General features: G+C 51.1%; 5 protein-coding genes across 5 annotated transcripts in view; 2 read left to right on the top strand and 3 right to left on the bottom strand.

Annotated features, from left to right (window-relative positions):
- GUITHDRAFT_140682 (hypothetical protein) overlaps positions 1-3,663 on the bottom strand; it is a gene marked incomplete at both ends in the record, with an annotated part of 5,376 nt that extends 1,713 nt beyond the window's left edge. Inside the window, 14 exons of the mRNA XM_005830017.1 lie at positions 241-302; positions 365-429; positions 477-552; positions 648-747; positions 1,103-1,213; positions 1,407-1,431; positions 1,491-1,563; positions 1,704-1,775; positions 1,913-1,993; positions 2,037-2,260; positions 2,521-2,649; positions 2,780-2,827; positions 3,099-3,225; positions 3,274-3,663. Coding sequence (XP_005830074.1) covers positions 241-302; positions 365-429; positions 477-552; positions 648-747; positions 1,103-1,213; positions 1,407-1,431; positions 1,491-1,563; positions 1,704-1,775; positions 1,913-1,993; positions 2,037-2,260; positions 2,521-2,649; positions 2,780-2,827; positions 3,099-3,225; positions 3,274-3,663 — 1,583 coding nt within the window. The remainder of the gene's footprint in view (positions 1-240; positions 303-364; positions 430-476; positions 553-647; positions 748-1,102; positions 1,214-1,406; positions 1,432-1,490; positions 1,564-1,703; positions 1,776-1,912; positions 1,994-2,036; positions 2,261-2,520; positions 2,650-2,779; positions 2,828-3,098; positions 3,226-3,273) is intronic.
- Positions 3,664-5,731: 2,068 nt separating this feature from the next.
- On the top strand, positions 5,732-6,356 carry GUITHDRAFT_110818 (hypothetical protein; the record flags this gene model as incomplete). Its single annotated transcript, XM_005830016.1, has 4 exons — positions 5,732-5,772; positions 5,824-5,895; positions 5,939-5,987; positions 6,033-6,356. 4 exons carry the CDS (start codon positions 5,732-5,734, stop codon positions 6,354-6,356), a joined length of 486 nt encoding a protein of 161 aa, XP_005830073.1.
- A 1,493-nt stretch (positions 6,357-7,849) lies between these two features.
- Positions 7,850-9,451, bottom strand: GUITHDRAFT_140681 (hypothetical protein; the record flags this gene model as incomplete). Its single annotated transcript, XM_005830015.1, has 1 exon — positions 7,850-9,451. One exon carries the CDS (start codon positions 9,449-9,451, stop codon positions 7,850-7,852), a length of 1,602 nt encoding a protein of 533 aa, XP_005830072.1.
- A 2,983-nt stretch (positions 9,452-12,434) lies between these two features.
- Positions 12,435-12,728, top strand: GUITHDRAFT_73314 (hypothetical protein; the record flags this gene model as incomplete). Its single annotated transcript, XM_005830014.1, has 1 exon — positions 12,435-12,728. The coding sequence occupies one exon, from the start codon at positions 12,435-12,437 to the stop codon at positions 12,726-12,728; it is 294 nt and encodes a 97-aa protein (XP_005830071.1).
- Positions 12,729-12,751: 23 nt separating this feature from the next.
- On the bottom strand, positions 12,752-14,357 carry GUITHDRAFT_153349 (hypothetical protein). The gene is made up of 11 exons (XM_005830013.1): positions 14,287-14,357; positions 13,965-14,125; positions 13,730-13,906; positions 13,619-13,683; positions 13,523-13,551; positions 13,424-13,470; positions 13,291-13,369; positions 13,202-13,244; positions 13,106-13,152; positions 13,001-13,058; positions 12,752-12,955 (listed from the first exon to the last, which is right to left on the bottom strand). Exons 1-11 carry the CDS (start codon positions 14,340-14,342, stop codon positions 12,863-12,865), a joined length of 855 nt encoding a protein of 284 aa, XP_005830070.1. The 5' UTR covers positions 14,343-14,357; the 3' UTR covers positions 12,752-12,862.
- Positions 14,358-14,780: the final 423 nt, after the last annotated feature.

Here is a 14,780-nt window from a genome sequence, read left to right as displayed (position 1 = left end):
TTCCCATAAAAGAAAAAAAATATAAAAAGAGAGAGAGAGAGAGAGAGAGAGAGAGAGAGAGAGAGAGAGAGAGGGAGCGGGGTGAGACCAGCAGAGGCATGAATCCTGGAGGAGAAGAGGCGGCTCTTGGTCATTAGGAAGTCAAGGTTGATGTAGCTCAGACTGTAGAGCTCCACAAACTCCTTCGCCCTTGTGCTCATCGGCCTTGACAAGATTCACTCCCCCACGTCTTCCCCTCACCATTTCACCTTGTCGACGAATAGACGAAGGAAACTTCCCCAAACAATTGCCCCTTCCACTGCCTGTCAACTCCTCTCTCTCTGTCTCTCTCTGTCTCTCTCCCCTCCCGTCTCTCCTCCCTCACCTTGAGGTAGGTGTCGAAGACTTGCCGCGTCGAGATGAAGTTGGGCGTCAACTCGGCGACTTCGCCTGCGCATCTGACGCTTAGAGAGCAAGAGCATTCGCGCACGCGCTACCTGACACCACGATGAACATCTCGTTTGCCTCCTCCCCTGCGTTGAAGATCGCTTCTTTTGGCAGCTTCAGCACCAACTGCAAGCGCATTACTTCCCCTCCTCCTCATCTCTCCTTGCACTTCCTTCCTCCCCCTACCCCCCATTGCTCTCTCTCGCGCCTTCTCTTGCGACCTCCAGGCGGCTCATGGCGAGGCCCATGAAGGAGTCGCTGAGCTTGTCGAAGATGTGGATGCAGCCGAGCATCTTGCGGTTGAGGGCCAACTTGATCTGCCTGCCGACAGCGAAGCCAGAGAGAGTCAACAAGGGCGGGAAGTGAAGCAGTGCAAAAAGAAAACCAAGAGGAGTGAGGAAGAGGAGAGAAGGAGAAGCAGGAAAATGGGCAGAGAGAGGAGGAAGAGGAGGAGGAAGAGAAGAGAAGGAGGAGGGGAAGAGAAGCAGCGGATGGTTTCTACATGGCGAGGTTGTCCGGTAGCTCTCGCAGGAGTTGAGACCTTGCGGCATCATCTAGAGCCATTGATGATTTCATTTTCCTACAAGGAGCAACGTCAGGTTCTCCCTGGCTCCTTCCTCCCTCTTTCTCCTCTCCTCTTCTCCCCATTATTCTTCCCTCTCCTCCATTCCATCACCGAGTCTTGAAGTGGAAAAAGCTCTGGACGCGATGCTCCAGCTTGCGGGAGATGCCATGCTCTCGCATGAAGTCTATAAGAGTCTCCATCGTCTCTTGCGCAACCTTCTCCCTGCCCCGCACTCATCTCCTCCTTCATCATCGTCCTCGTCCGACCAACACAAGCGACAAGAACAGCGAACTCAACAGGAACAACATGATGCACACGAAACGGCTGCGAAGCAGCTGCGGGGGCAGCATGCAGAACCAACAACAGAAAAAAACAGAGCAAATCAAGGTTTCAACATTCACGTGCAGATGGAGACCTCGTCATCAAGTTGGCTGCGAGAACTGCAGGCACAAGTTAGCGGGACAGGAGAAGAAGGGCAGGAGGACATTGAGAGACACACCAGACATGTTGGAGATCAAGATGGCAAAGAAGGAAGCTCCCAAGAGCATCATGAAGATGACATAGAGTCGCTCCTGTAGTGAGTGAGAATGATTGAGGTAGAGAGATGTTGAGGCGAGAGAAAGGGAGGAGAAGAACGAGAAAGGATGGAAGGATGTAACCAGTAAGAGAAGATAACAGGTGAAGGGATCGAGTAGCACTAGTGGAGACTCACATTGTCGTTGGTAGCCCCGATGTCGCCATATCCTACAGTCGTCAATGTTGCCATCATGAAGTAGACAGAAGTCTGTCATGGCGTCAGTTCCTCCTCCTCCCCCCCCCTCACCTTCTCTTCCCCCTCCTCCGTTATGTCCCATTCACACTAATACTCGCTGTCCCCTTCTCCTCCTCCTTCTCCTCCTCCTTCCTACATGTCGTCCTCACCAGGTATGGCGACCAGATCGGCGTTGCAAAATTGTTATGATCGCGAAACTCTTGGAGGGCGTCAGGAGAAGCGTTGTCGAGCTGCAGCAGGTCTGAGGCAGAGGAAGAGAGAAAGGAGAGAGACCTTGATCAGCCAGAAGAAGCATCCTCCCAGGTGAGCCCCATAGAAGACGATGAAGCCGGTCTTGAGTAACCGAATCATCGCAGGGCGCACGCGGAGAATGTCGCGAAGGACGTCGAAGATCTTGAGGACTTTGAAGAGACGAAGCAACCGGATCATTCGCATCGTCCTCAGATAACGATAAACTTTGCGATGCGAAGAGCTAGAAAGCTCCTCGCAAGAAACGTCTGCAAGAACGAGTTACCATCCTCATAGCAACTTCCATCCATCCTCTTCCCTCTGTTCCCGTTAAGAAAGATCCACTCTCCTTCTCTTCCTCCACACGAAAGAAAACAAGTTCCATTCAGATTCCCTTGCTCTCCACAGCCTCGTTCCTTGCTCACTGCTTCCACTGATCACATCTAATCCTACTTCACATCCTCCTGCTCCACCTGCCACCGCTCCTGCACCTGCACCTGCTCCTCCACACCAACCACCTTTTACTCACTCGGCACAGCAAAGAATTCGATCCAAGCCATAGGAACGGACGCCAGAAAGTCCACAGCGAGTTCATGCCGCGCCCAGACTCTGAGAGAGATTGAAAGCTCGTGTACTATCTCGCCATGCACGTCCGCCCCTGCCTGATGCCTCACGTCCGGTCCCTACTCCCTCTCCTCTTCCTCCCTCTTCTCTCTTCTCCCCTCTTCTCTCTTCTCCCCTCTCCTCTTCCTCCCTCTTCTCTCTTCTCTCTCTCCTCTCTTCCTCACCGGTCAGGCCGTGAATCAGAACTTCCAGCACAAAGAAAACATCAACGACTGCAACAGGAGGTCAAATGCAAGTCAAGATGCGAAGAAGCAATCATGCAACAAGTCAAGGAGCGCATCAAACACAATCAGTTAGAAGATCGAAGGTATCACAGAGATCAAACTTGATGGTTGGCGCCTGCCGACAGTATCCCTAAGATAAGCAAACCTCAAATCTCAGCGTTTAAACAGGAGCATCGGGAGGCGGGACGAATGAACGACAGAGAGGAGGGATGTGTCAGGGTTAAGTTTGAGCAGAGGCGAGAGGAGGAGGGTTTCTCACTTCTTTCTCTGAGTAGAAGGCGATGAGGAGCGGCGTGACCGCGCAAGTGTAAAGCTTCGGGGAAGTCAGCGAATCCCTTGATAAGGTCGGCATGTACCACGAGGAGACCCGACACGAAGTTCCACACCTGCAGGCAGCAACATCGGCTACACGTCTAGGTATGCACTCCCTCCACCTGAGTGAAGCGCGAGGATGGACTGATGGGGGCAAGCCAAGCCCTTGTGCCCGTGCCTTCTGATACGTAAGTAGCGTCAGGGGTTCCGAAGAATTCTCTAACACAGCAAAGTAAAGCCTCGGAGCGACTGATTGGCTTTTTGTTGCTTTCTGTAGCGTCATCAGTTTCTTCCAAGATCTTGGTCTCGGTTTCATCTTCGATGACGATGAAAGAACCCTTCTTGAGGATCACTCGTCCCTTTTCAAATGATTCAGAGTTCACCCCCCTTCCACTCGTCCCCCCGTGACTCCCCCCTCCTCCTCCTCCTCCTCCATGACTGCCGCTGCCGCTGCCTCCTCCTCCTCTTCCGCCGCCGCCGCTTCCCGCGCTGCCCAAGCTTGTGCTCGACATTTTGTCCTCCGCTACCCAGTGCCACCCCACCCCATGTCTTGCAAGCAACGCAAAGCTGAGGACAAAACCACAACCCCTGGTTTCTGTATCCCTCCATCCCCCCCCGCCCATCTCAGTGGCCTACCTCAGTGATGTCGCAATATATCTTAATGCTCGACTTATAACTTTGCTGACCTCTGGATGATACAGAAGAGTACAGAAAGTATCCCAACCCTCTAAGAAGTTTGTCAACTTTCTCCCCAAGTGAAGGTTGAAGGTGGGGTGGGGTGGGGTGAAGATGCGAAGGGTGACTGTCGGAATCAAGTCAAAAATGCGTAAAGCAGCGAAAGAGATTGAGGGGAGGGAGGGGAGGGGAGGGAGGGGAGGGGAGGGGAGGGAGGGGAGGGAGGGGAGGGGAGGGGAGGGGAGGCAGGACATGGACGAGGGCAGATTTGAACAGAAGAGCAGCGTCAAAGCTGTGAGTTGATTGTGAGGAGAGGAGTATCGACTCTCGTCATGCATATCTGACTACTTGAATGGGGCGAGACCGAATTGAAGTCACGAATGACTGCCATCTCAACTTCAGTTGCTGCAGCCGTCCAAGCACTCAGGCACAGGCAGTGCTTGAATCAGCGTGAGAGTTGCGAGATGAGAGCGACTGAAGTTTTGACCCTCAAAACGGGTAGGAGGGTTCATGTTGGCAGAACAGACTTTAGCAGTCACACACACATGTTGTATGCACAAAAGACACACGAGAAAGATTTCTTCAAACGTAAGAGACAATAGACAACGTCTTGAATCCATGGGATAAACGTCTTTAAAACTCAATCTTGAGACGGCAATATCACTCAAAGCTCAGGAAGGTGACATGAACAGGGACAGAAATACATGACGAAGATCTGTTCCTGCTGTCAAAGACGAAGATCTGTTCCTGCTGTCAAAGACGAAGATCTGTTCCTGCTGTCAAAGACGAAGATCTGTTCCTGCTGTCAAAGACGAAGATCTGTTCCTGCTGTCAAAGACGAAGATCTGTTCCTGCTGTCAAAGACGAAGCTCTGTTCCTGCTGTCAAAGACGAAGCTCTGTTCCTGCTGTCAAAGACGAAGATCTGTTCCTGCTGTCAAAGACGAAGATCTGTTCCTGCTGTCAAAGACGAAGATCTGTTCCTGCTGTCAAAGACGAAGATCTGTTCCTGCTGTCAAAGACGAAGCTCTGTTCCTGCTGTCAAAGACGAAGATCTGTTCCTGCTGTCAAAGACGAAGATCTGTTCCTGCTGTCAAAGACGAAGATCTGTTCCTGCTGTCAAAGACGAAGATCTGTTCCTGCTGTCAAAGACGAAGATCTGTTCCTGCTGTCAAAGACGAAGATCTGTTCCTGCTGTCAAACATCCTCTTTGAGGAATTCTTTCTTTCCTGTCGTATCATTCAGAAGCCCCTCCTCACGTCTTTCCTCACTCAACATTCTCCTTTCGCTCTCCTCCTCTCATTATTCGTCGCTCTTCTCCTCATGGCTTTTCTTCCTACTCTCTACACTTGAAGAGGTTGAGGGCAGGAGGAAGACGAGGAAAAGCAGCAGAGGAATGAGCGTGAGATCAGGAGGACTGGGAGGACGAGCAAGTAAGGAAGAAGAGGGTGAGTTCGGGTGCTGGTAGACAAGCTTGAGGAGGGTGTGGAAGAGGAGGGGCAAGGGAGGCGAGTAGGGCCGTACCATCCTCATTCTTCTGCGACATGTTTCCCGCCCTCCATTTCAGTCTAATAGAATCTAATTACCGTTCGTTGGACCTAATCGCTTCCCTCCCTCCCTCGCCTCCCTCCCTCGCTCCTCTTCGCCTTCCCCCCCCTCCGCCTCCCCTTGCTTCCCTTCCCTTCCCCGTCCTTATCTTCAACTTCTGTCATCGTCCTTGTCTTATCTCATGTATGGAGCTCTCCATGCATGAGGCTTCCAATCACCGCATGGCGCATGCAACACTAACGTCATAGAGCGCTTGTATCTCCACATCTCCTTCACTGACCTCATAGAGCGCTTGTATCTCTGATTTTCTTTTGCTCTCCGCTCTCTGTTCCTCCTTGGCTCCCTAACTTGCCGTCCAGATGAATCCCATGGCGTATCAGGCGTCGCCCTTCAGCCCCTGGTCCTCTTGTGCTGTTTCGCTTCTCTGCTGACCCGATCGCTTCTCCCTCAGGTCTCAGGTCGCTCTCAACCCCAACATGATGACCTCTCAGCCTTCGCCGTATGCCCACCCCTACTACCTCAGGTCCCCTCCTCCCCTCCTCCCCTTCGCTCACAGCCTCCCGCAGCGCCAGCTACATGCCCATGTACACGCAGGCAGGGACGCAGTACATGTCGGTAGGAGAAGAGAGCTCTTGTACCGCAGACTGACTAGCATGCCAGTACCAGCCAAACTTGTTTCAGAGCCCCCAAGAGACCAGGTCGATCTCCTCTTCTTCTGCCGAGCCTGACGCGACCCGAAGCAGCAACACCGTCTACAAGACCATGAGCGCGAGCCAGCGGCACACCAACGACTTCTACTCTACCATCCAGATGCAGCCGTGGCAGCCTCACATGCAACTTGTTCCCTCCGATCGGTCGACGTTTCAAACCATACAGATCTTCAACGACAGACAAGGTTCGGGGAGAGCGGGCGAGCGACCCTCCTCATCTCCTTCATGTGCTCTAATGTGGTTGATGTGCTCTAATATGGTTGATGTGCTCTAATATGGTTGATGTGCTCTTATATGGTTGATGTGCTCTTATATGGTTGATGTGCTCTAATATGGTTGATGTGCTCTTATATGGTTGATGTGCTCTTATATGGTTGATGTGCTCTTATATGGTTGATGTGCTCTAATGTGGTTGATGTGCTCTAATGTGGTTGATGTGCTCTAATATGGTTGATGTGCTCTAATATGGTTGATGTGCTCTTATATGGTTGATGTGCTCTTATATGGTTGATGTGCTCTTATATGGTTGATGTGCTCTAATGTGGTTGATGTGCTCTAATATGGTTGATGTGCTCTAATGTGGTTGATGTGCTCTAATGTGGTCGATGTGGTGTAATATGGTTGATGTGCTCTAATATGGTTGATGTGCTCTAATGTGGTCGATGTGGTGTAATGTGGTTGATGTGGTGTAATGTGGTTGATGTGGTGTAATGTGGTTGATGTGCTCTAATGTGGTTGATGTGCTCTAATGTGGTTGATGTGCTCTAATATGGTTGATGTGCTCTAATGTGGTTGATGTCGCTCTAATGTGGTTGATGTGCTCTAATATGGTTGATGTGCTCTAATGTGGTTGATGTGCTCTAATGTGGTTGATGTGGTGTAATGTGGTTGATGTGCTCTAATGTGGTTGATGTGCGTGTAATGTGGTTGATGTGGTGTAATGTGGTTGATGTGCTCTAATGTGGTTGATGTGGTGTAATGTGGTTGATGTGCTCTAATGTGCTTGATGTGGTTGATGTGGTGTAATGTGGTTGATGTGCTCTAATGTGGTTGATGTGGTGTAATGTGGTTGATGTGCTCTAATATGGTTGATGTGCTCTAATGTGGTTGATGTGCTCTAATGTGGTTGATGTGCTCTAATATGGTTGATGTGCTCTAATGTGGTTGATGTGATGTAATATACTCCGCTAGGTAGGAGGTCCGGCAGCGCGGTGCCTTGGCCCGAGCAATTCACGAGGACGAGTGTAGCAGCAGCAGGGAGGTCGGGTTATGACAAGTCTCAGGCAGAGGAGGGGCCGCCTTGTAGTCCGAGCGGGCAGGAGCTGGGCAACGCAATGCCACCTCCTGCTGCAAGGGAGGCGGTTGCTCATGCTCGGGCAAGCAGGCAGACTGAAATAGTGCAAGAGGTGGGCTACCTCGTCTAGGACGAGACAAGATTGAGAAAAGGTGAACCCTCTGCGGCTCCAGACAAGGTTGGCACATGTCGATACTTCGAGATTCCAGGAAGAAAATTTAGAGCCCATGTCATCTCCCAGCTCTTGCCAGTCATGCCATTGTGCATCAGTTTCCTTCTATTCATTCAATAATACAAGATATCATCACTGGATCGCATTGACTTCGCCTCAAACAGCAGCAGAGGCCCCAAGCCAAGGTCTCATCCTCCCTGTCCTCTCTGACCATCTTCAGGCGGGATATCAGAGAGCTTCTCTCTGTTGCCCACAAGTCTCGATGGCCTCGCATTCGCTTCATCGTCTCTCCCGGCAAAGCTCATGAGCGATCTTGCTTGGGCAGCTCATCCAGCGCCTTGACGAAAGCTGCTCGTGCTCGCGCATATTTCTCTTGCGCCTGTACCAGCAGGACCCTGACGTCTTCCTCTCGCCTGCTGCGATACATCGCCTTGAGGGTTTCTTTTTCCTTGTAAGCTTCAGTGAAGTTAGTCCGCAGTTCTTCAACTGTATGCAGACGTTGAGTGGATGCGAGAAAGTCAGCGACGGGCTTGCTGCTTGCCTTCACTTGCTGAAGCTCCTTGGGCCTCGTCCAAGGCCATTGACGAGTTGTCTCTGCCATTTGCCTGGCTCGCTCGATGTCTTCGTCTCGACGGAACTCTCGTTTCTCTCGTTTCTCTTCTTGCAAGGAGTCGAACAGAGCAGTCACATTCATGATATCTCCCAGGCCGTACTTGCGCTGGAACTGCTGTCGCGGATCATAGCAGTGCTGACACGTCAAGAAGTGATTGAGATTGTTGTCTTTCCCGCATGTCAGGCAATAGACAATGTGGTCGCCGGTCTCTATCAGGTACCCGCCTTCCCTTGCAAGCAGCCAATCAGGTTTCTCTCCGATTCCTTTGTTTTCGTACAGCGGGACATAAGCAAAGTTTTCTCGTAGCAGCTCGAGGTTTGACTTCTCTTCCTGCTCCGGAAAGAAGTTGTCTCGCTCTTCCCACACCTTGGGTCTCCCGTTCAGCCCCCACAGACTTCCGACCCCTCGGTTGCGAAAGAAGCTCAGCCTGGCGTTGGAGGGAAGAGGAGGTCCAACCAGGAGGTGGCTCAACCTCTTGTGCATGAAGACGCTGTCCTCCACCAGCACGGAGCAGTTTTGGCTTACAAACACACTCACAACATTCTGCATGAAGGTGCACTGACTCGCTTTCACGCTCGACTTCCCAGAGGCCTTGAGTGCACTGCCATCCAGCAAGCCTGTCATCGATAGCTCGCAAGAATGCAGAGACGCTCTGCTCGTTTCTATGGCCACCAGCCCGTTACTAGCTCTGAGGTAATCCTGATTGGCATCGGGCTCGTAGGGGTCGAAGGTGATCCCTCCCACCACGCTCTTCGACATGTCCACTCGGCTGTCTCTCTGGCAACGAAGGACCTGCATGCCGGAGGCCTTCAGCTCGCACATCCTCACCACCCAGGACCCACCATTGAGCAGCATAAGTTCTCGTCCATCCACGACGATGGTGCTGTACCGGAAAACAAGGTCGGTGAAGGACCCCGAGCACCGCGGGTGAAAGTCCCACTGGCCATCAAGGACCGCCTGATCGCCTTTCAGGTGAACTTGCCCTCCCTCATGTGGTTCCATACAGAACTCGCGCACTTTATCTCGTCGTCTCCTAAGCCATGGGCTCATGTACCGCCAGTCCCACATGTAGAGGCCCTCGGCGATCCTGACATGCTTGTCCCCTCTGAGCTGCATCACGTATCGCAGCGTCTCGTTGCTGCTGACGTCATGCTGGCTCATCATATGGTGGAGGTTTGGGGAAGGAGCCGTTGGACAAGAGCGAGAGCTCGTGTCTCTTCCTACCTCTCCCGTTGCGAGCAGCGCATGTAGCAGTGCCGCTGCCATGACCCGCCCTCTCCCCCCAAGCATGGCAATCCAGTCGGAGGTTTCACTAGTCCCTTCACTCAATTCGCTCTCGGACAGCCGGGCCCTACCGGGTTCCGTTAAGGCCCGAAGTCACCGCAGGTCTGCCTCGGCATCGGAGAGACCCGGACGGGTGGAGTCAGCGGTCACGAAGCCAAGACCGTGTCGGAGTCATAATCGAAACGCTTCGGTTTTACCTGGAGTGAATCTAACTCTTTCCAATGCAGTCGTTGACGACTAGTAGTACCTCTCCTGTGTCCACGTACTGATTTTTCACTTAACTTTGAGTAAACAACAGGACCAGCCACTCTTTCAAATAGAGGGTTGGAATCAAAGGGGTCCAATCGCACGATTGTCATGTGACAAGAGGGGGCCCTTGTAGTAAAGTGATGCTATTTTTAGTCACAGTACATGATCATAATCACTGAAAGGTCGCCGGACATGGAAGTCATAACGGGAGCACATAGAGGGGGTGCTTGAGCTACCTTCCCCTGGTGGGGTAGTTTGGGCTAAAAGAGCCAGATGAGTCATGGACCTCTGACCATCTGAAGAGACAACGTTTCGCGGAGTAACGTGATCTTCGATATATTTCTCGGCACCCAACTTTCACCCCTCAAAACCACCCCTGGTCAGTATATCTACCCCCCGTGCATATCCCGCGCATCTGCCTCCCCCCCGTGCGTCCCCCACACCCACCCCACATGGACTCGCGAGTACAGCGTCTATTGTTCTAGTACCCCTCTTTTCACTAGCAAGAATACCACATGATTGATCCAATGGTGGGTGATATGTACCACCCCACTCCTTCTCTTCGACTCTACTTGTGCCTGCCTTTTTCTTCATATCTTGCTTCCAATTCTGACCTTTAAACCTCAACGTTTCATTACAAACCCCGGAGTAATCGAACCCCTCATTTATGTCAGGTACCCCTCCATCTGCCCCAATACTGAATAGAGGTGATCAGACACTTACCATCCATTCACTACCCCCACCCCCATTTCATAGACTTCCTTCCGTCTCTAGCCCTTTGATGACCTCCACGTTCCCTACCCCCCCGTCTTAACCCTCCATCACCCACACCACCCTACCACCTATTCAAACCTTTCGCCTCCTTTGTCACCCCCACCTACCTCAATTCATCCTCAAAGCCTAAACACCCATACTTGTTCTCTTTCAAATATTTCTTACTATTTCTCGCTTCTCTTCAATGTGATTTACCTATAGCTAACACCCTCGTGATTTTGAATCCATCTACATGAATAGTTTTATCCAAATTTTCGGGGTATTCGACAGAAACGCGCCCGAAATCTTGGGTGACAGATTAAAATCTTATCTATTTTAAAGCATATTCTCCTCTGCCTTAACCGGTCCAAACAAGGCAAAGACATCTAGAGGGGGTGGGTACTCTCTGGTACCAATTAATAATTGTTAACAACCTTTTTAGGATTACGGTACAAAAAGTATTCTTGTATTCGACTACCCCTCCACTTCACTCTCACTACCCCCCATTACCCCCACCTCTCCTCAATCCACCACCCCCCCACCCTCCTTTGTCAGAGAACATCGGTTGTCACATGGGTGGTCGTCATACCCCAAACAGACTACAGTACCCCCTCCTGGCAGCCTGACATACTATACGTAGGAGGGGTACTTCATCACGATTAGGAAAGTCTACAGTACCCCCTTGTGGCAGCCTGACATCCTATACCCAAGAGTTGTGTGACTAACATTGACCGTGGCGGGAGAAGTAGGCATAGATTGGTCTGCCAGTTCATGATAAAGACGACTAGCCGCTTCCACGAGGTTCCCGTCAAGCCTCCATCCCACGAGTTGATGTCCCTTCGAGATAACTTGACCTATACGAAGGTTGGAGGAAAGCCCCAGCTGAGAACGTATGGTTTCAACATGGTGCATGAACGATGTGGGATGCAGAGCTGCCATGGCGCGGCGTCCGCGGCGTGCTGGAATGGCCAGATTTGTTGGCGGGAAAGTAGTACCAAGTTGGAGAGTTTGTACGGGGTCGTACTACGGTACCTTAGCAATAATTGTTTGTAAAGGGCAAATGTAACTTAAATTAGTACCGAGTTTGCTATTTTCATACTGTTTAAAATAATCCAAGAAGCGTTACTATCCAAACAATTTGTACTATTTATCCAATTGTCCTATATCCATGATTTTGGACGCGTTTCTGTCGAATACCCCTTTTTTCAAATTTTCTCTACCCACCCCTTTTTAATATTCTCGGCTGTACACGTCTACCCCCACCCTATCTAAATAACCCCACCCACTGTGGTGGATCACTTGCCTGCGCCTGTATCTACCTCCTCCAACCCCGACGCTCACGCGACTCCCCCGACGATCCAGCAGCCCGCGCCTGCTATAAATCATCAGCCAACACCACACTCTTCCATAAAAGCTTCGTATCTCTATCATCGATCCACGCACCATTCCTCTCCTTCATCGCTCCCTCTGCCTCACATCGACTACCTTTATTTGTTCGTTTCTTGCCGAAACAGCAGTGAGATAACGTCAACGAATTCAAGACCAAAAGCACCTCAACAGACCTCTATCTAGAATCCAAACTAAGATGAGCAGTTTTCCAGAAGCGCCCAACACACTATCCGATGAACTGATCTCGGATGGAGCAATTGTCTGTGCCTTGACCACGAGGAGAACGGTCAGGGAAAATAATGCTGGCCATGTCATGTCTTCATCAGAGCAGCACCAACCGAAAGCCCAACAGGAGGATCAGAGCCAAGTTAGAAAGCGCCCGTTGGAGGATGGAGCAACCCAGCCCAGATACACAGCTAGGCAGGCAACTTCGTCAAGACGCAGGCTGTTGAATCAGCCCATCGTGTTGAACTTCCCCGAGCGGATGGAGCGACTTCCTGTTGCTTGCGGCGGCTTGTCCGGTTATTTTCTGAGTGAATTTCGTCGTCGTTCGATGGATTTGCATGCTAAGGGCAACCCATGCGCTTCGTCCTTTGCAATGCATGCTTTGCCAGTGCCGGAGAATTCCGAGGTTTCGGGAAGTGACTGTGCGATCTGCCAGTGTGCGCTACAAGGGAGCATGAAGAAGATGCCTTGCTCACACGCCTTCCACGAGAACTGTTTGTTTGAATGGCTGCAAGTGCACAACACATGCCCGTGCTGCCGGTGCGAGATAGAATCTTCCTGCCCGCTGTACAACCGGATGAATAGGGAGAAGATCTCGGGAGATGTTCGAGAAGAGGCGATGATTCCTCTTGAGGCTGTGCAGCATTGCGAGAAGTCGGCTGTCTGAATGATCAAACGAGATTTTTAACTCTACGAGGATATGATTTAATGAATCAATCTGCTTTCCAACTTGTGCGCACTTCACAAGAAATACCTTCATCCACCCTACACATTCACTCCTCACATCAGAGTTCATCCCCTCTAGAAGAACTTCGACCAGCCCCAGATCACGGTTTCTGGTGTGTACGCACTTTTCTTGAAAGCGTCGGTTTGCATGGCGGAGTTGAGGTATTTCTGTAGTGTTCGATCAACCATGTTCACAAGACGAAAAGAACTTACCTTAATATTGTCATATTTCTCGAGAGCATCATATTTCACATAGTGTGGCACAGCAATGCTGCATTAAGCTTCAGGAAAACCACGGATAGAGGTGAATGTTCTTGCCTGATGTGATACAATTGAGGAGTCAATTTGCAGTCTTCAGCGCTGATCTGCAGTCTTGATCAGATCCCGCGGCGAATGCTTTGCATCAGTCGTCACCTGCTCTCCCAAGAGAAGAGGCCCATTGCGACCCTTCAAAAAACTGTACATGGAGGTGATCAAAGCGCAGACACTTGTAGCTGACCGACCTGTCAAGTGCAGCAAGTTTGGCGTCAAGTTTGGCCTTGAGCTCGTCGTTGCGCGAGACGTCCTTGTTCTTCATGTATTCTGAAGTCCAATTCACATCGAATAAAAGATTGATGCACTTTGATCATAAATGACCTCCGAAGGCTGGGAAAACCTCTTTGGCAACATTCCAAACCTCGTCTCTAGGAGCAATAGATCAGGGTCTGTTTCGAATACACGGTTGCTTTATCGTACCCTCCAGGTCGTTGGAACATCTTGAAGTCCTGCTCAACAGCAAGGTCAAACATCAGCGTCTCTGAGACAGTAGCAGGCACAATGTTTTCTCTCAACCTTTGGCTCTTGCAAGTCGCACCATTGGATGATGTCGTCAGACTCCGTCAAAATCTTTCCTTCAGCTGTTGCCATACGTGAGTGGAGTGGTAGCAGGTAGGAAGTTCTCACCCGTCACGTACGTCGGCACCGTCCCTTTGGGGTTGAGCTCGAGGAACCACTTGGGTTTGTCGGAAAGGTTTACCAGGCAAACTTCATACTGCAGATCCTTGGCCTTCATTGCCATCTGCGCCTTGTGTGTGTACGGACAATCTCCAAGAATTCCGTCATGCTGACCTCTTTTTGCATCTGAAAGTTTCAGCTATGTCAGCGAAATCAAGTGAAGCACAATGCAAAATCATCTCACAAAGGACATTGTTCCCACGAGGACCATCGACCATCATTCGTAGACCATGGCCTCCTCGAAGTGTCAGCCTTGCTCTCTGTATCAAGGAAATCTGGTGCATTGAAGAAGACAAGCCAAATCTCATTGCTGAATTTACTGGAGCGAAAGAGAAAGCTTCCAAGCTACAAGATTGATTCAGAATACATCGCTCAACAGCAAGGAAATCATAGAGAAGCAGTGTAAGGGGAGTGAAGGGAAGCACAAGGCGAGCCATCATAGAAGCTGCTCCAGGAGTTGGAGATGATGCCGAGCGAAGAATCTCAGGGAGGAGTGATCCTCTCACCTGCCGATCTGGAGGAAGAGCGGGAGGACGAGGAGGAGGCGGCGACTGCCCTGCATTCCCTAGGTACCGTTGGGATCTCACATTTAAGGTTATGGTTCTATATTTCCTCTTTATTTTGAAAAAGTAAGCTGGCATTTCAAACTTTCATGGTGAGGCGGGTTGTGTTCCACGTGTTGTCCGGTACTGATGGCTGATCCTGGGGACATGCCGGTCAGTACTGCTGCAGTACTGGGTCTGGTACTGGGTCAGCACTGAGGCGTGTAACTGTTTGAAACGGTTCAAAGTTATGAAAGCCTAGTTCCGAAGCTCGGAAGTTCGGCCCGGCCCCGAAGCCAGAAGCTGAGAAGTTGCCGCGAGTCTTCGGGGCGGTAGGCGGGGGCGCCGAACTGTCAGATGTAGTCAGTGACGGTGTAGACTGCCGCACTGCTGGCAGTGCGGCGGGCCGGGCGCCCACCCCCGCCATCGGCCGTGATTGCGACGGTCCGACACTGTGC

Source organism: Guillardia theta, assembly GCF_000315625.1.
Source record: "Guillardia theta CCMP2712 unplaced genomic scaffold GUITHscaffold_48, whole genome shotgun sequence".
Classification (NCBI taxonomy): Eukaryota; class Cryptophyceae; order Pyrenomonadales; family Geminigeraceae; genus Guillardia; species Guillardia theta.
Note: the sequence above shows the minus strand (reverse complement) of the source record. Positions and strands in the feature narration are given on the sequence as shown.

What these genes read in the sequence shown, in the direction of transcription:
- GUITHDRAFT_153349 (XM_005830013.1), bottom strand. Translation starts at nt 14,342, where the DNA reads ATGCAGGGCAGTCGCCGCCTCCTCCTCGTCCTCCCGCTCTTCCTCCAG. An exon ending in TCGTGGGAACAATGTCCTTT is followed by an intron (nt 13,907 to 13,964) that starts GTGAGATGATTT and finishes TGAAACTTTCAG; the next exon opens with ATGCAAAAAGAGGTCAGCAT. An exon ending in CCTCAATTGTATCACATCAG is followed by an intron (nt 13,059 to 13,105) that starts GCAAGAACATTC and finishes AGCTTAATGCAG; the next exon opens with CATTGCTGTGCCACACTATG.